A 20,418-nucleotide genomic window follows, 5' to 3' on the forward strand; every position below is an offset into this window, starting at 1 on the left:
CACGCATCAATGATTTCAGTTTTCCTCGGCACTTTAATTGGTGAGATCAGTGAGAAATGGAGTGTCGATCATGTGCTCATGCCTTGCCTACAGGCTTCATGACCTCAAGACTGCATGCCTCACGGAACACCCTCAAGAGACAGAAAAGTGCCAGATCATTCGGCCTAAGAACACACCACAAAAATGTACGTCTCAGAACAGTAGCAGATACATTTGAAGGAAAAAGACAAAAAAAAATGAAAGAAGTAGTTTCGTGAACCATCTGGAGGATGTCAACCTTGGTCACGTTGTTCACAGGTGCTATCTTCTTCCAATTTCCAATTTGGGCCATTGGCATTTACATTACTTCAAAATTAAGGCTAACCTTTCGATATTATATGGTATAATCATCAGCAGGACACCTATGATGAACATCCTGAGGATGATTATTGGCCAGAAAAAAATAACTAGACCAATTACCTAAATAACATATTTACAAGGTTTGATACCAAACCTTTATAGAGTGTACATCTATAAAGTACACTCAGTGGCCACTTTATTAGGTACACGTCTAAACCTGCTTGTTAATACAAATATCTGATCTGTCAATCATGTGGCAGCAGCTCAATGCATAAAAGCATGCAGACGTGGTAAAGAGGTTCAGTTGTTGCTCAGACCAAACATCAGAATGAAAAAGAAATGTGATCTAAGTGACTTCGACCTCAGAATGATTGTTGGTGCCAGACAGGGTGGTTTGAGTATCTCAGAAACTGCTGAGCTCCTGGAACTTTCACGTACAACAGTCTCTAGAGTTTACAAAGAACAGTGAGATAATCAAAAAATATTCAGTGAGCTAAAGTTCTATGTGCAAAAACCCCTTGTTAATGAGAGAGGTTACAGGAAAATGGCTAGACTGGTTCAAGCTGACAGCATAGAGACAGTAACTGAAATAACTACAAATTACAACAGTAGAAGAACATCTCTGAATACACAACGTGTCAAACCTTGAAGTGGGAGAGCTACAGCAACAGAAGGCCACACTGGATTCCACTCCTGTACCTAATAAAGTGGCCATAGAATGTATATCAAGAGTGAGGAATATTTACTACTTGTATATATACTTTGCAGTTCCAACAACAATCTGGAACCTCATGATCATCTAAGACAGAACAGTGCTTGATTGGCACTCTATCTTCTGCCCTAAACATTCATTCTCCCTGCCACCTGTGCAGTATCAGAAGCATGCCAGTTTTCAATAAACTGACAACTATACCTAATTGTACATCTAGAGGAACAAGATCAGTAGATACACATAGTAATTCAGAAAACTATGACTTTCAAGTTCCCTTCAAGTCATAAATCCATTTTCATTCAGAAAGTTTGCTGCTCCTCTCCGTAGCTGAAGGGTTTAAAAAATTGTAATCCTCTGGATAGATGGGTATTTTATTGATCCCAAAGGAAATTACAGTGTTACAGTGACATTACAAGTGCACAGATATACAAATATTAGAAGAGAAGAAAGAACAAAAAAACTTACCTCAAACAGTCAACAGGAGGGTATTATCAGTTCCTCAGCTATAGCTTGACTCATTATAGAGCCTAATAGCCAAGGGTAAGAATGACATCAAATAGCGCAATTGTTTTAGAGCAGTGCAATTATTTCAGTCTATTACTAAAAGTGCTCCTCTGTTCAGCCAAGGTAGCATGCAGAGAGTGAGAAACATTGTCCAAGATTGCCTGGATTTTCCGTAGGGTCCTTTGTTCCACCACAGCCTCCAGTATGTCCAGTTTGACTCCTATAACAGGCCAGTCTTTCTAATCAATTTATTGAGCCTGTTGATATCACCGCCCCAGCACATCTTTCCATAGAAAAATGTACTGGCGACAACAGACTGATAGAACATATGAAGGAGGGGACTGCATACTCCAGAGGACCTCAGTCTCCTCAGGAAGTAAAGGCGACTCTAGCCCTTCTTGTACATAGCCTCTGTGTTGGTGCTCCACTCAAATCTGTCATCCAGGTGCACCCCCCGGTACCTGTAGGTCCTCACCATCAATAGTAAAAGGGAGCTGTGCAGGCTTAGTGTTTCTAAAGTCCATCACCACCTCCTTTGTCTTTCTGATGTTGACCTGCAGATGATTCAGCTTGCACCATTTGACAAAGTCCTCCACCAGGGCCCTGTATTCATCCTCATGTCCTCCCCTTATACACCCAATTATTGCTGAGTCATTGAATTGACTTTATTTCTTACATCCTTCACATACATGAAGAGTAAAATTTTTACATTACGTCTCCGTTTAAATGTGCAATCATAGTAATTTATAATAAACAGAACAGTCAATGTAACATAGAAATACACTCAAATCAGTGTGAATTAATCAGTCTGATGGCCTGGTGGAAGAAACTGTCCCAGAACCTGTTGGTCCTGGATTTTATGCTGCGGTAATGTTTCCCGGATGGTAGCAACCAGAATAGATTGTGGTTGGGGTGACTCGGGTCCCCAATGATCCTACGGGCCCTTTTTACAAAGTTCACATCTCCAGATGCGCTGGGCTGTCCACACCACTCTCTGCAGAATCCTGCGATTAAGAGAAGTACAGTTCCCATACTAAGCAGTGATGCCGCCAGTCAGGATGCTCTCAATTGTGCTCCTGTAAAAAGTTCTTCGGATTTGGGGGCCCATACCAAACTTCCTCAACCGTCTGAGGTGAAAGAGGCACTGTTGTACCTTCAGAATTATCAGAGAGTTTCTGCAGATGACATGACTCACTGTTGTATCCAAAGTCCAAGGAATACAGGGTAAACTGGAAGGGAACCAATACAGTCCCCTGTGGGGCCCCAGTGCTGCTTATAACCATGTCTGACACACAGCTCTGAAGCCACACAAACTGTGGTCTGTCAGACAAGTAGTCAATTATCCAGGATACAATGGAAGTGCCAACCTGCATTGAACAGAGCTTTCTCCCAGCAATGAAGGCTGTATGGTATTGAAGGCACTCGAGAAATCAAAAAGCATGATCCTCACAGTGTTGCCCTGCTTACCCATATGGGAGTAAGCTCTGTTCAGCAAACTGTATGGGGTCAAGGGCTGGTCTGACCAGGGGTCGAAGGTGAACCAGGATTAACCTCTCGAGTCTTCATGTTGTGTGAGGTCAGGGCCACTGGACGGTAGTTATTCAAGACTTTCAGTCGGCCCTTCCTGGGTACTGAGACCACACATGATGTTTTCCACACAGTCGCGGCCCTTTCCAGGACTCAGATTGAAAATGTGCTGGAGAACTCCACACAGCTGCTCATCACACTCATTCAGGTCCTTGAGGTTCACACCATTCAGTCCCAATACTTTGCTGTGTCTGAGTTTCTCCAGAGCTCTTCTCATCTGCTCAGTAGTGAAGGCAAGTCCATGATGTCTGGGAAGTTGGTGGAAGGTGGGAGCCGGGAGCCGGGGAAGCTGAAGATCAGGACAATTGCAGTTGGCATGTGGAGGTTTGGATGGTAGGTGCAGGACAAGGAGAGGATGTAGACTGCGTTGTTCATCCATGTGTTGAACTGGAGGGGGGAGGAGGGAGGAGAGGAGGTATTGGTGCTGAGGGAGCATAGGGTGCCTCTGCACCTGGACTGGTGTGCCAAGGGGATCGTGAACAGGAGGGCAATTGTCAAACCTATTAAAGAAAAGGTTTCACTTATTAAACAGCACTGACACTGCATCTACATGTCAAGAACAGCAGCTGAACAAAGCAGTAGCTCATTGCCAGCTTTTTTGTTTATTAGGGATGGACAGGAAATGTATACCTTCCAAAATTCCAAAACTAATACAATCACAATTTAATGTCACCAAGATTTGAGTATTAATCTTGCATATCAGAATCAGATTTATTATCACCGGTATATGACATGAAATTTGTTCACTTAGCAGCAGCAGTTCAATGCAATACATAATCTAGCAGAGAGAAAAAAATAATAAAATAAAACTTAATAATAATAAATAAACAAATAAATCAAATACATATATTGAATAGATTCAAAAGAAATTGCACAAAAACAAAAATACAGTATATTTTTTTAAAAAGTCAGGTAGTGTCCAAAGATTCAATGTCCATTTAGGAATCAGATGGTAGAGGGGAAGAAGCTGCTCCTGAATCGCTGAGTGTGTGCCTTCAGGCTTCTGTATCTCCTACCTACTGGTAACAATGAGAAAAGAGCATGCCCTGGCTGCTGGAGGTCCTTAATAATGGACGCTGCCTTTCTGAGACACCGCTCCCTGAAGATCTCCTGGGTACTTTGTAGGCTAGTGCCCAAAATGGAGCTGACTAGATTTACAACCCTCTGCAGCTTCTTTCGGTCCTGTGCAGTAGCCCCCCCCCCCCCGCCCCCATACTAGACAGTGATGCAGCCTGTCAGAATGCTCTCCATGGTACAACTATAGAAGTTTCTGAGTGTATTTGTTGACGTGCCAAATCCCTTCAAACTCCTAATAAAGTATAGCCGCTGTTTTGCCTTCTTTATAACATCGATATGTTGGGACCAGGTTAGATCCTCAGAGATGTTGACACCCAGGAACTTGAAGCTGCTCACTCTCTCCAATTCCGATCCCTCCATGAGGATTAGCATGTGTTCCTTCGTCTTACCCTTCCTGAAGTCCACAATCAGCTCTTTCGTCTTACTGACGTTGAGTGCCAGGTTGTTGCTGCGGCACCATTCTATTAGTTGGCATATCTCACTCCTGTACACCCTCTCGTCACCACCTGAGATTCTACCAACAACGGCTGCATCGTCAGCAAACTTATAGATGGTATTTGAGCTATGCCTAGCCACACAGTCATGTGTATATAGAGAGTAGATTTATTTGTAGGACTCAAATTTTTCACCTTTTATTCTGGAGTCTGGAAATATTTCATTTAGCTTCATTATAGTCTGGCAAGAAGAGGCACTATTCATTTAAAAAATGCATCAACATTTAGGGCAACCAAATAGATAATAATGAAAATTATAATTACAAATTATTTTGGAAGTTCCTTCAATTATTCCTTTATAAAATCTCGATTTCTAAACACTGGCAAGTTTAATATTTTGCCCAATCTTTGTCAATACTTTCACTCTTCCATCTACTTTCACCATCCTCACATCACAAACTATTGCATTTTATATAATGGATTGCTTAATCAATGAAATTATAAACTCTGCATTGTTGACATTTAGTGCACTATGATTTATTGGTAAGAAAAGCTGCATTTTCCGATTGACCTTCATGGTTACTTTTTCATTTTGTATCAATTAAAATAAACAAAAATCATGTTTGAAATGTAATTCAAGCCCCAAGTACAAGTTCTAACATAGAATCCCATGGAATATTATGCACCAAATCAGGTGTGAGAAACTTGAGTTTAACCTTACCATTTTTTTTCTGCAATCCAACCATCTTCTCAGCCATGAGAACATATTCCCTTTAAACTCTTAGTGATCACAATCTTTTAAGGTAGTTTATCAAACTTATTTAAAAATACATTCAAACAATATCCACCCAATTTCATCTATGTTCAGTTACTTCTTTAGATTCCTTTGGCATTTACCAAAAGTAATCTGATGTTTACAAACTTATGTTAACTTGTTCTGATTCATTCAAGTTTTATCGAATAACATGGGCACTTGTGTAATGTGCACATACGTGCAAAACAAAACTGTTACAATACTGAGAAAACAACTAAGAATAACAATGTTTACAAATTCCTTTACTAAACCTTGCAAGTCAACATAACTCAGTTAGGAATAACGGTAGAGCTTTAGAATATGTCAATACAGAGAACATGTCAACAAGAATTTTCAGTTTTATCAACATTGTCTGGTTTTCTACATCATTGTCAAAACAATTTTGTACATGACTAGTAATTATTTCAATATACAAAATAACAATGGTGAGGTTAAATTCATAAAAATGGTTTTTGACGTTGAACCATTTTAAATGCATATAATTCCTAAACAAGCAGCTAATGACAACTTGGGCTAAATTATTACAACTTTTGACAGAAACTAAAATTTACAATGTGAAATGAAACAGAAAGCAAAACTATGCCACTTGACTCATAAAATTACTGCAAGTTGTACACTACACTTTGCTTGCACGATGAAACTGCTGTTTTTTATACTAGTCAAGCAATCTAGGGAATTTCAAAATAGCAAAGACAACTGCTAATTTTGTAAGAAAACTTTCCCATCTAATTTCCAATATTTTAACTGTACAGCAGTAAGCAATAAATGATATCAAAACATACCTTTCAAAAAACATAACAATCCCATGCTTCAAAATCCACCTTTGCAGCATGCTGCTGAATCTTATTTACATATTACAACACTGGAAAAATATCTTGACACCAATTAAGAAAGTGGCAGTTATTTACTGTAAGAGAACCATACCTTGTTTCACACACTTCAAACGAATTGGGTCCTTACAATGCTTGATCACAGCCAATACATCTCTGATAGTGAGTCCAGACACTGCTGTGTCATTGACTTCCAACAACAAGTCATCAGAATGCAGTTTTCCGACCTGATAGATTATTTTGTTTTGTTTCATTTCTCCCAGATAGGAGAACAGACCATTCTCAGCGCCACCTTTGATCTCCACATTAAGTTCCCCATCCTTATTTCTACATATCACAGTTTCGTGGACTTTATTAGTCCAATGACTTTTCTTTTTTAATACCTTGGACATCGTTGCTGCAGAAGCCTGCAGAGTCTTGGGTTTGAAAGAGAAGGCGTTAAGACAGCAGTGAGCAAAAACTACAGCCGAAGCCCGACAGAGTTGTCAGAATAGCCCGGAACCTTGGAGGTGACAGCGGAAAATTCAACTTTCCTTGACATATCCATGTAGCCCGTTTTAATGATGGTGATGATGGAAGAATCGAGAAGTGAAGGGTGAGGGAGTGAGAGGCCTGTGGCAGATTTCCAGATTTAAAATGCACACTCCTCGCAAATACTCATAGCGGTAATTCCTGTCCCTGCGCCGCTGCCCTCGGCGAATACGCATTTTTGTCTCTTCACGGAGTAAACAGCTGACACCGGGCGGTAATGACGGTGGAGTTCCTCCTCCATCGCGCAAAAAAAACACACACACACACACCTTACAAGATTTAAAGAAGATGCGCGGGTTTTAAAGAAGCGAGCAGACTTTGGGAGACGGCCGAGCGAGGGTGGGGGACTGCGGGGGAGAGGTGACGGTGGGGAGAGCGTTGCGCGGATGTCCCCGGGGGGCTCGCTCCCACTCCCATCCACACAGGACAACTGAATCCGCTTCCAAGTTGCTCCAACTTCATTCGCGCTCGCGCCGCAGCCTCGGTCCAATCGCCGACAACAAGCCCCAGGACCGCGCGCACGCCCACCCTCGCGCACGGCGGTCGAGGCGCGGCGAGGCGAGGCGAGGACGGGCGAAGTGCTCGGAGGAGGGACGGTGGCCGCGTCATCGCGCGATTTCACTGCTGGCCACTGGAATCGGCGAAAGTGTAGTAACAGCGACCGGCCCGCGGGCTGGCCATCACCGTTCTCCGAACATCCTTTCTTCATCCATAAATGAAGAGGCCCTTGTTTAATAAATGACGCTCTTCAATTATTTAAAATCATCAGCGGCGCGCCAGAAGTGATTTAAATCTTAACATCATGAAGCTGCATCTGCGTTAGACGTATTCTATAACAGTTCAAAGGGTTAAATTACTGCTGGTAACTTACGCCAGCACACTACTGTTACCTTTGATGACAATAGCCCCGATGCCAAGGATGAGTTAATTCAGTGCAAGCAGTGGAAGAATTCTGTTCCGCTCAGATGGTTTAGTGGGAAGTCTTTTGAGAAACGAACTTTACAAATATGTGGCTGAGTTGTGGTACGACAATCAAAAATAGAGGGAAACTAATTGATTACTATTTCGGTAATATGATGCAGATGATTTTGTTACTGGGTAGAGTATAGCTCAATATATTTTGGTGAAACATTAAAATCATGATATAAAGTTATGCTCTCTGGTATTTCACATCGGGAACTGCAAAATACAGTGCCTATAAAATGTATTCACCCCCCCCCCCCGGAAGTTTTCACATTTCATTGTTTTACGACCTTGAATCACAGTCGATTTAATTTTGCAAAAACAATAGGAATTCTGCAGATGCTGGAAATTCAAGCAACACACATCAAAGTTGCTGGTGAACGCAGCAGGCCAGGCAGCATCTCTAGGAAGAGGTGGGTACAGTCGACGTTTCAGGCCGAGACCCTTCGTCAGAAACGTCGACTGTACCTCTTCCTAGAGATGCTGCCTGGCCTGCTGCGTGCACCAGCAACTTTGATGTGTGTTGCGTCGATTTAATTTGGCTTTTTTGGCCCTGATTAACAGAAAAACACTCTTTCATGTCAAAGGGAAAACAGATCTCTACAAAGTAATCTAAGTTAATTACATATTTAAAAAAATAATTGATTTCATAAGTATTCACTCCCTTCAGGTATTTAGTAGCTGCACCTTTGGCAGCAATTACAGCCTTGAGTATATGTGGATAGGTCTGTATCAGCTTTCCTCATCTGGACACTGCAACTTTCCCCCATTCTCCTTTATAGAACTGCTGAAGCTTTGTCAGATTGCATGATAATTGTGAGTGAACAGACCTTTGCATGTCCAGCCACAAATTCTCAATTGGATTGAGGTCATGACTCTGACTTGGCCACTCCAGGGCATTAACTTTGTTATTTTTAAGCCATTTCTGTGTAGTTTTGGCTTCATGTTTGGATGGGGGGGAAATTTCTGGAAAACACAGTCCTCTTGCAGACTGCATCAGCATTTCTCTGTATGTTGCTGCATTCATTTTACCCTCTATCTTCACAAGCCTTCCAGGGTCTGCTGTAGCAAAACATCCTCACAACATGATGCAGCCACCACCATGTTTTACAGTAGGGATAGTGTGTTTTTCATGATGTGAAGTGTTTGGCAGTCTGTGGCTGGAAAGCTCAATTTTGGTTTCATCAGACCATAAAGCCTTCTTCCAGCTGACTTCAGAGTCATCCACATGCCTTCTGACAAACTCTAGATGAGATTTCAAAGGTACATTTAATGTCAGAGAAGTGTATACAATATACATCCTGAAATACTTTTTCTTCGTAACTATCCATGAAAACAGAGGAGTGCCCCCAAAGAATGAATGACAGTTAAATGTTAGAACCCCACAGTACCCCCCCCCCCCACCTCACAGCTGTGAGTTTTTCTCAACAGTGGCTTTCTCTTTGCCTCCCTCCCATAAAGCTGTGACTGGTGAAGAACCTAGGCAATAGTTGTTGTATGCTTAGTCTCACCCATCTCAGCCACTGAAGCTTGTAACTCCTCCAGGGGTGTCCTAGGTCTCTTGGTGGCCTCCCTCGCTAATCCCTTCTTGCACAGTCTCTTAGTTTTTGAGGATGGCCTGCTCTAGGCAGATTTACAGCTGTGTCATATTCTTCCCATTTCTTGATGATTGACTTAATTGTACTCCAAGGGATATTCAGTGACTTGAAAATTTTCTTGTATCTATCTCCTGACTTGTGCTTTTCAATAACCATTTCATGGAGTTACTTGGAGTGTCCTTTTGTCTTCATGGTGTAGTTTTTCCAGAATACTGATTCACCAGCCGCTGGACCTTTCAGATACAGGTGTATTTTTACTACAATCAGTTGAAAGACCTTGACTGCAGGTCTCAAAAAGCAGTTCTCCATTTAACTAATTGTATAACTTCTAAAACCAATTGGCTACACCTGTGATGATTTGATGTGTCATATTAAAGGGGGTGAATACTTACGCAATCAATTATTTTGAGTTTTATATTTGTAATTAATTTAGATCATTTTGTAGAGATGTGTTTTCACTTTGATTGACATGAAAGATCTTTTTCTGTTGATCTTTGTCAAAAAAGCCAAATTAAATCCACTGCGATTCAATGCTGTAAAACAATAAAACATGAAAACTCCCAAGCGGGGATGAGTACTTTTTATAGGTGCTGTACATGTACATTATTCCATTCCTGGGAAGTAATTGGATTGATTTCTGGGGTTGCACAGTAAGATATCAAGTCCATGGTCTGCCCAAAACTTGGTGGCTTTCTTAGGTAAGGGGATATCCAGAAGCAAAAAAAAAAGTGGGAGAAATATAGAGCTAGAGAAAAGTGAAGGTCATGAAGTGTTTGTATTTAAGAGTTGTTTGTGTTTCTATTCTTAACAAATGTATCAAGACTATTTTAAAATTAAGTCCCATTTATCCAAAGCAGTCCCATGTAATTTTGCAATTGTTCCCCTGAGATAAGTGAGATTCCATGCAATATAGCAACCAATATGATCTTGCTTAATTCTAGAACATCAGATGATCTATTCCTAGATTGAAGTAGAAACAAAAGATTCTCTAAAAAGTTCAATGAAATTATTTTAAGGAAACCTTTTTAAACAGTTCAGAGAAAGAAGGATGGAAAAGATTAGAAGCAGATAACAGATTTAGTGCACAATGCAACAGGTTTCTTTTTTTTCTGTTTGGTTTAGACCAGGTTAGTTTATGTCCTTTGATCTCTTCAATAATACATCATTCTCAACTCAATTAAAACACCGCCCCTTTACGAGATAAAATCTGTTAATTTCTTCTTTTTGGTTTTAGTACTGTTAGCTGTACCCTATGAAATGAAAGACTGAAACTCTGTGTAGGAGAGTTATGTAATTCAAAACCCTTCTGGCAGAACGAACAAAACAAAAAAGAGTGTTTTTAAATTTCAGACTGGAAGCTTTCCCAGAGATGTAATTGATGGAATGCATGCGGTACTCAAACTCCCAGTTAATGTATGGTAATTGTGAGCATCCTATCAATTTTCAGCTACTGCCTAGTGCCACCAATTTCATACTACTGATGAACATTGGAAATGCGGGAAGGTACCGTGACACTTTCATCACACAACAATCTAGTGTATCAGTTCTCAAGATTCGGAAACATAAATTGTGAAGACTACTTAATGATCTGGGCTCTCTGCAGTTGTACCTAAAGGCATTGGTTACACTTCATAAATAGAGTAGTTCACAGGTGCAATGAGTGAGAAGGAACTACCATTACTATTGAGTTAATTGGATGCTTGAAGTCATAGTGGATCTCTGCAACGTTGTCCACTAAGGAGCTGCAAAATCATTGTTGCTTGCTATGCACTTCCCACTGTTCCTGGGTTACATATGGATTCCTTTTTTTTATTGGTCGAGTAATTGATCTTGTCCATAAGTCAGAAAATACACAAATTCACACCATACAATATTGCAATGAATTGTGTTGATGAGAGCCAATTATTAAGAACATTTATTGTCTTCCCCTGCCTAGTTTAAAATGAAGAATCAAGGTGTCCCACATTCCATGGCTAATGTTAGTGGGTTTGAAGTATTAGTGACTGCTACATAGTTTAGTAGAGTATCAATGCACAAATACCAATAGAAGTGATTGCATATCAATTTCAAAGCAACTCTCCTAAGCGACTGTCCATGTGAAATTGGTAGCCTTTGTCCTTAAGAGAGAAATGGCATCTAATACTGCAGGGAGATTATGGGAAAAGAGGGGTTTTTTTCCTGAGACTGGTTCTTTTTTAAATTTAATATATTGTGGGAGCTCGTTAATATGTACTAGTGTTTATGTCAGGTGTTCATAACGTGGGGAGAGCCTGTGCATGATATAATACATGATATAATAATAAGCAGCTATAGTGCTGATCATGAAGAATGAGGAAGAGGCACTGAAGACAGGGAACAAACAGGAAAGAATACAGGACTCTTAATATTCACTGTTTTCAATAAATAGTGAATGACCCTAGCAAGCAAAGACTGCAGATATGCATATTTCCCCATTTTCATAAAATGCTTTTGCTAGTTCCCTTTTTAGCTTACTCTCCAAAAATGTAAGCATTCAGACTGTTCCTGGGTAATTGACAGACATCCTTAAGTCAATTTTGTCTATGTCAGTAGGTACAGAAAAAGAATTCCATTTCTGTAGAGGTAACCATACCTCTACAGCGTTGTAGTTAATGGTATCAAAAACACATGAAACTGAAAGGACAATTAATGTAAGTGGAAGAGAGAGAGAGGAAACTCAGTCTGGTGATTCGTAGGAATGGACACATATGTATATCAGAGCTTGTTAGTAAGTAAAGGTAAAATAATTCATGCACTCATAACCTGCAGAAAGTATGTATACAAAAATTAAAACCTAACTTGATGTATCTGAACTATACATCCATATAAAGGTTCAACTACAGTGCCAGTAAATCGATTTATCCTAAGCAGGGTATTGTATCTCCTTTTTTTCTAGAGAATCTTTTCGAGTAGTGTGACGCTTTCAATTAAAATCTTGGTAGCCTAAAATCAAAGATCTTCTGGAACTACCTAGTAGCCTTTCCTTTGCAGTGACCCATGGAATTACCATACCTGGAATTAGATGTTAAGTGCTGCAGTGACCTTTATGTACAGGTATTGGAGTTAAGGTGGCTTGCACAACATTGTTATTTGGGGACATCACATCTAGCCTTTCCTCCAAGAGGACCACAAACGTTATGGTTTGGAAACTTGCATGTCTCAATGACCTGAAGAGCTATGCTGGCTGGAGTCAGGGCTTTAGTCTTTGGCTCTTGGTAATGAAGAATCCTTTTACATTTGAGTGCAATGGTATTCCTGAGTCTCTACCCAGGACTTGCATGACTCACAGCAGTGAAAACTGAGAGAAAGCTACTGAGAAAGGTTTATAAGATGATGAGAGGCATTGATTGTGTGGATAGTCAGAGACTTTTTCCCAGTGCTGAAATAGTTGCCACAATGCAACTGTAACAAAAACCAATTTCCCCCGGGATCAGTAAAGTATGACTATGACTATGGCTATGACTAAGAGGACACAGGTTTAAGGTGCTGGGGAGTAGGTACAGAGGAGATGTCAGGGGTAAATTTTTTATGCAGAGAGTGGTGAGTGCGTGGGCTGCCAGCAATGGTGATACTTTCTCAGTAGCTTTTAAGAGACTTTTGAAGCTTAGAAAAATAGAGGGCTATGGGTAAGCCTAGTAATTTCTAAGGTAGGGACATGTTTGGCACAACTTTGTGGGCCGAAGGGCCTGTATTGTGCTGTAGGTTTTCTATGTTTCTACAACATGACGAAGGAAGCCCTGAGTACCGGAGGAGATGGAGATCTTCATTGCTGCCATAAATGCTAGCATCTACATTTGCATTTTACATGTTCAAAAGTGTATGAAATAATCCAAATCTTATTAGTAGTATAGTTATGTCTTTAATATTTAGGGTGTTTTTTGTGGATCTCTTCCACACTCACACTAAAAAAATACAGGCCGGCTTTAGAAATTTCCTGAATAAAGTATTTGAATTTTTCCTTTGGTTCTATTTTGCACATTATTTTGAAAAGAAACTTAAGAGATATCATTACAAACTGGAGTGAAGCATTTCACCTTTTAACCTGATGAAATTCTGCCACTGTATGTTGGGATATTGTGTCCTCTGCCCATTGTTAGAATCTGTTTTCAATGAAGTGAAGAGTCACAGAAAAAATATTGTCTAAAGACAGTGTTTATAACCATAGCTGAAGTTTTTGCATAAAAATATTAATTGTGGTATATTAATTAATGGTTTTCATTGACCATGCGTTGTGAATTGGTCATCACCTGAAATATAGAATCTTTTCATCAATATATGCTTCATAGTACATAAAAGCTTCACTGTCCAGGAATAAACCAAATAAACCTCTTTCAAGATGGTAGTTTATGAGACAATTGGTACCACAGCGCCATTTTAAATATGTTATTGCCCATTTGTACAAATTGAAGCTAAAATTGGCTCTACTGAATGCCTTTAAGCTTAATGTACATTCTGAAATTTACATGAACTGAACCAATATGTTACAAGTTTGTCAACATCCCCCTCTCTCCCTCTCTCTCCCTATCTCTCCCTCTCTCCCTCTCGCCCTCTCTCTCTCTCTCTCTCTCTCTCTCTCTCTCTCTCTCTCTCTCCCTCTCCACCTCAACCCCCACCCCCACAAAAAGAAGTAATGTCAATTACTTGTTTAGCAAACAGGCATGCTCAGGCAATGGTCAAATCTAAGCATTGATTTATTGAAACCAAGATTTCTCCAAAACAAAAATATCAGTATTGAAACTTGGTAGTCATTTGGGTTGATATAAACATTTTTATTAGAACTGTCAAAAATGAATGCTCTGAAACTTTGCACTGGTTCTACTATGTGACTTCAGGGAGTTCCTGGTGAAATGATTTAATCTGTTAAGGAGTGAGATGGTAGAAATCCCACACGTTTATAAACTAAACTATAAAAATTCATGGAGAAAGAAAAGAAACCCTAAAATTTATTAAGTACTATTATTTACCATTATTAAGTTTTTGGCATCTTGTCAATCTAAGAATTCTCATTGAAATAAGCTACGGAAAATTTGACTGTGAAAATTTTTCACAATCCAGATGTTAAGTGTAATTTCTCTCTGTTGGAATTTCCTAACAGCAGAAGCCATAAAGGTATCACAGAATTTAAATAGGTAATGTAAAGCCTGAACTGTTGAACTTCCCCAGAGTAATTCTATATGGATTTCCTTCTACATTTTCAATTTGGAACAGTTATGAAAGGATGGAGCAAAGATGCTACAAGTATTGCGGCCAAGTCACAGATCCAGCAACCTATCTTTGATTCTGACCTCAGGTTCATTCTATGGGGAATTTATATGTCCTACCTGTTACTGTGTGAGTTTCTCCATATTCTCTGGTTTCCTTTCACATCTAGAAGAAGTGCCTGTTGTTAGGTTAACTGGCTGCTGTGATGTACCCCTAGAGTAGGTGGGTAGCTGAAGAATTGGTGGTAGAGTGGTGTTGTCAGACAAGTGAGAGAAATACATAGTTAACATAGAAAATAGAAGTGACTACAGGATTGATGAGATAGTGCTGAGAGCAGGCATTAACTCAATAGGTTGACTGGCCTACTACTACAAACGTATATCACAAGGATTTATGAAAAAGTTAAATATGTCAAGTGAAGCCTGACTTAGCACTCGAGTACCTGCAAAAATGTGTAGCGTGTTGAATGTGTGTTCACTATTAAAATCTGAAGATATTTAACGTGGTATATTATAATGTTCATCATCACCGTATATTTTTCCATGGTCATATTTTAACAACAGAATAGTATATCATTTAAAATCACCGTATCATTTTCAATTAATTGCATTTATCACTGCTGCTTATTAATTAACCTCCAGAAGAACCACAACTTTGTCGTGTTTTGGAGGTTTGCGTGCTTCCATGACCCAGAGAGATATGTTGGCTGGAGTTGGGGCTTTATACTTTAGCTCTTGGTAGAGTCACCCATGCCAAACAGGTCAAAGAGTAGAGGCTAGACTAAGAGTGGTCCACCAGTCCTCCAGGTTCGGGGCTTCATCTTGGGGCTAGCGACCCTGTCTGGTAAAACAAAACTACTACGGAAACAACAGTGAAGAATCCTTCTACAGCTGAGTGGCCATGGAGAGAGAAGGCAGACCTTCATTGCTTTCCCAAAGGTCAGCAGAGTAATGGACAGTAAGTAAGTAAGTTATTAATTAAAGTTTATGAAATACTCCAAATATTTGGTCATAGAATAAAATCATTACTGGAAGATGTATCTTCATTCCTTCAAGTTGAGAAACTGTAGCTGTTATCAATATGAGGGAATGTATGGTGGCGAGTAGTACATTTTTCAAGTAGTACATGCTTCATTTATCATCATGCTTATGTACAATGTTTCATGGTTTCAATTTGCATTTTGCATGACAATGTTTTTTTCTGATCTGATGTCAGGTTCTACCAATGGTGTTCAATGAAAATAAAATAAAACCCTGCAGTTGCTGGAAATCTGAAATAAAAACTGAGTTCATTAGAAACACTCAGCAGATCAAGCAGTTTCTGTGGGAAGCAAACAGAGTAATGCTTCAGGTTAAAGACCCTTTGTCAGAAATGGAATGGAAGAAAACAACATGATTTTAAATTGCATCATGTGACACTAGAAGACACTAGACACTAGAATACTACAGCACAGTACAGGCCCTTCAGCCCTCGATGTTGTGCCAACCCATATACCCTTTAAAAAAACGTACTAAACCTACACTACCCTGTAACCCTCAGTTTTTCTTTCATCCATGTGCCTGTCCAATACCCCTACTGTTTTAGCCTCCACCGCCATCCCTGGCAAGTCATTCCAGGCACCCACAACCCTCTGTGTAAAAAACTTACCCCTGATGTCTCCCCTAAACTTCCCTCCCTTAACTTTGTACACTCTGGTGTTTGCTATTCGTGCCCTGGGAAACAGGTACTGGCTATCCACCAATGTCTCTCATAATCTTGTAGACCTCTATCAAGTCCCCTCTCATCCTTCTACGCTCCAAAGAGAAAAGTCCCAGCTCTGCTAACCTTGCCTCATAAGACTTGTTTTCCAATCCAGGCAACATCCTGGTAAATCTCCTCTGCACCCTCTCCATAGCTTCCACATCCTTCCTATAATGAGGTGACCAGAACTGAACACAATACTCTAAGTGTGGTCTCACCAGAGATTTGTAGAGTTGCAACATGACCTCTCTACTCATGAACTCAATCCCTCTATTAATGAAGCCTGGCATCCCATAGGCCTTCTTAACTATCCTATGAACCTGTGCAGTGACCTTGAGGGATGTATGGATTTGAACCCTAAGGTCCCTCTGTTCATCTGTAAGAATTCAGAATGTTTCTCCATCTGTAACCTTGTGCCCCAGCCTATCGTTGACTTACTATTACCATCAAACCAAGAGATGAATCTTGTTTTATTGATGAATGCAGAAGGTCATGCTGGGAACAGCACCAGAGATGCATAAAAATAACTTGTCAGTCTGGTAAAGCTAAAACAGGAGTACTTGCATGCTACAATATGATAGAATAGATAGGGCTAAGCTATCTCATAACCAATGGTTTAGATCAAAGCTCTGCATTCCTGCCACATCTACCTATAAATGGTGATGGACAGCTTGTGGGGGGAACAGGATCCAACAATATCTCTGTTCTCGGTGCCGGCTCCTGTGATAGCTAAAGAAAAGGTTGAAGCATTTGCAGCTATGTTTCATCAAAAGTGTTGAGTGGATGAACCATTTTGGCTTTCCACTGGGATTCCATTATAGAGGCCAGTTTGCAGTCAACAGAATTTACTCCATGTAACATCAAGAAATGTCTGAGAGCTCTAGATATACTATAAGCAATGGGATCAGCTAATATAGCAGTTGTATTACTGAAGAAAAAGTGTAGCCCTTCTTTTTGACTCGATATTGCAATACAATAGTAACACTGATAATTTACCTAGCAAGGTCAAAAATAGTCAAATGGACACATTTGATCTGGCAAGTTATTGCCTAATATCTATACTCAATTATCAATAAATAGCCTACTCAATGATGCCTAATTTTACAGGACCACTGAACTCCAGACTTCAGACCTGGATCAAATAGCTGAATTCCGAAGATGAGGTACTATCAATACAATATATGATTGAATGTTGAAAAACTGAAGTTATTGAGCGTCTTGGGGATATGGTTATAGTCATTGGAATTCTATCATATCACCCCCTAATTATCAATGCAGGATATCTTGACAGTGCCCCAAGCCCAGTCATCTTTTGGTGTTTCATTCATGATCTTCCACAAAATGTCAGAATGTTTGTTTAAGATTGTACAATGATCAACTGCAATTTTGAAATGAAGCAGTCTGTACTTTTATGTGACAGAGTCCAGATAATGTTCAGGCAAGTAATGTTTACTTACAAAAATGCCAGGCAATGATCACCTTAAACAAATGAGAAATGAACCACCTATCCTTAACCTTTAGTAGATTACCATTGTTGAACTCTCCATCATCAGTACCCTGGGATTCATATAGACAAGAGCTGCAACTGAATAGTGAGATAAATAATTATTTTTGTTCTTTTGTACATAGACTCCAAGATCCATTGGCAAGACATTATTTCATAGCCTTCATTAAAATTATAATTTACTTTTTCATTCAGAATGAGATTTATTATCACTAATATATCATATACGATGTGAAATGTGCCGGAGCAGCAGCACAATGTAAGACATAAAACCTATAAATTACAAAAATAAATAATGCAAAAAAAGGAATAATGAGGTCATGTTCATGGGTCATGGACCATTCAGAAAATTGATGATGGAGAGGAAGAAGTCATCCTTCAATTGTTGAGGGTGGGTCTTCAGGCTTCTGAACCCCTCCCTGATGGTAGAGGACATGTTATGGGTGGTGAACGTCCTTAATGATAGATGCTGCCTTTTGTGGTAGCACCTCTTGAAGGTGTCCTCAATGATGGGGAGCTGACTGAATCTATAACCCTTTGTAGACTCTTGAGATCTGTGCATTAGAGGCTTCATTCTTGGTTGTGATGCAACCAGTCAGAATTCTCTCCGTTATACACCTACAGAAATTTGTAAGAATGTTTGGTGACATCCCAAATCTCCTAAAAGAGAGCCACTGGAGTGCCTTTTTTGTGATTGCATTAATGTACTGGGCACAAGACAGATCCTCAGAGATGTTGATGCCCAGGCACTTGAAACTGCTCACCTTTTCCGGTGCTAACCCTTCAGAGAGGATGGAGTGTGTGCTTCTCTCCTTCCCCTTCCTGATGTTCACAATCAACTTCTTTGTCTTGCTGATGCTGAGTGCAAGGTGGTTGTTGTGATGCCATTTAACCAGCCAATTTATTTCACTCCTGTATATCCCTTTGTCACTATCTGAGATGCTACCATCTACACTGGTGAATTATTTGAACTGTGATTAGCCCCACGGCCACGAACGAAGAGAGAGTAGAGCAGTCACTAAGAAGGCATCCTGAGGTGTGCCTGTGTTGATTGTCAGTGAAAAGGAGATGTTATTACCAATCTGCACTGACTGTGGTCTACCAATAAGGAAGTGGATGATCCCGTTGCAGAGAGAGGTACAGAGGTTAGGTTTTGAAGCTTATTTATTAGTATTGAGTGAATAATGGTGTGGAACACTGAGCTGTAATTGATAAACAGTAGCCTGACATATGTATTGCAGGTGTTTAGCCAAAGCACATTGGAGAGCTGGTGAGATTGCACCTGCTGTTGGCCTATGCAGCAGCAACGGGTCCAGGTCCTTGCTCAGACAGGAATTAATTCTAGCCATAACCAAACTCTCAAAGCACTTCATTATGGTAGATGTGAGTGCTACCAGATGGTAGTCATTGAGGCAGCTCACCCTGCTCTCCTTGAGCACCAAAGTGATTGCTGCCCTTTTGAAGAGGACAGGAATCTCAGACCTTAGCAGTGAGATTTTGAGGATGTCCTTGAATACTTCTGCCAGTTTTCAGTTCCTGGCCAGATACACAATCAGGACCTGATACCCTTTTGAAGGATGTTTGGACATCAGCTTCCAAGACAAAGATCACAGGGTCACTGAATGCTGTGGGGGTTCATACAGATGGAGTATTATTCTCCCTTTCTAAACATGCACTAAAGGCATTGAGCTTGTAGGGGAATGAAGCGCTACTGCCATTTATGCTGTCAAGTTTAACCATTTCTTCAGTTCAAAGTTGATTGTGTCATTTTTCCCCACATTTGTACTCCATATCCCATTTGCTTTCTCACATACTTCACCTATTTTTATCCTCTGCAGATTCTTTGCGTCCTTACAAATTGCTAACCTACTTAGCTTTGTATCAGCAAATTTGGCTACAGTACCTTCATACTCTTCACCTGGGTTATTAAAATAGTTTATAAATGATTGAGACACTGGTACTGAGGTCTGTGGCATCCCACTTTTATCAGGTTGCCAAATCTGAAAATAACCCATTCATCTCTATTCTCTGATATTTGGAACTCCCCTATTCATGCCAATATATTTCATCCAACAACATGCACACTTGTGACTTCTGAACACCAAAATGCACTACAGTTACTATTTTTCCTTTATCCACCCTATTTGCTATAACGTAATTTTCCTGATCATAATCATTTTATGAATATGAATTCAATTAACTCAATAAATCAAGAACAGAAACATTAGACCGTAAGAGATAGGAGAAGAATTAGGCCATTTGGTCCATTGAGTCTGCTCTGCCATTCAATCTTGCTTGATTTGATATCCTCTCAAACCCATTCTCCTGCCTTCTTCTTGTAATCTTTAACATACCTACTAATCAACCTCTTCTTTAAATATATACAAAGCTGTCTGTGGCATCCTCTGACTAAAGAAATTCCTCCTCGTGTCTCTTGTAAAGGAACATCCTTGTATTCTTGGGGTGTGCCCGCTATTCCTAGATTTATCCACAATTGGAAACATCCTCTCCATGTCTTCTCTATCCAGGCCTTTCATTATCCAATAGGTTTCTATAAGATTTCCC

The 20,418-nt window shown here is 40.0% G+C and overlaps 1 protein-coding gene across 10 annotated transcripts in view; it reads right to left on the reverse strand.

Moving 5' to 3' along the window:
- The window catches only part of magi2a (membrane associated guanylate kinase, WW and PDZ domain containing 2a), a 586,144-nt gene extending 578,758 nt beyond the window's left edge, over nt 1-7,386 (reverse strand). For all 10 annotated transcript variants that reach the window (XM_072241070.1, XM_072241069.1, XM_072241068.1 and 7 more), the window contains exon 1: nt 6,392-7,386. In XM_072241070.1, coding sequence (XP_072097171.1) covers nt 6,392-6,689 — 298 coding nt within the window. In that variant the 5' untranslated portion in view covers nt 6,690-7,386. The remainder of the gene's footprint in view (nt 1-6,391) is intronic.
- Nucleotides 7,387-20,418: the final 13,032 nt, after the last annotated feature.

Source organism: Mobula birostris, chromosome 23 (genome assembly GCF_030028105.1).
Source record: "Mobula birostris isolate sMobBir1 chromosome 23, sMobBir1.hap1, whole genome shotgun sequence".
Taxonomy (NCBI): Eukaryota; Metazoa; Chordata; class Chondrichthyes; order Myliobatiformes; family Myliobatidae; genus Mobula; species Mobula birostris.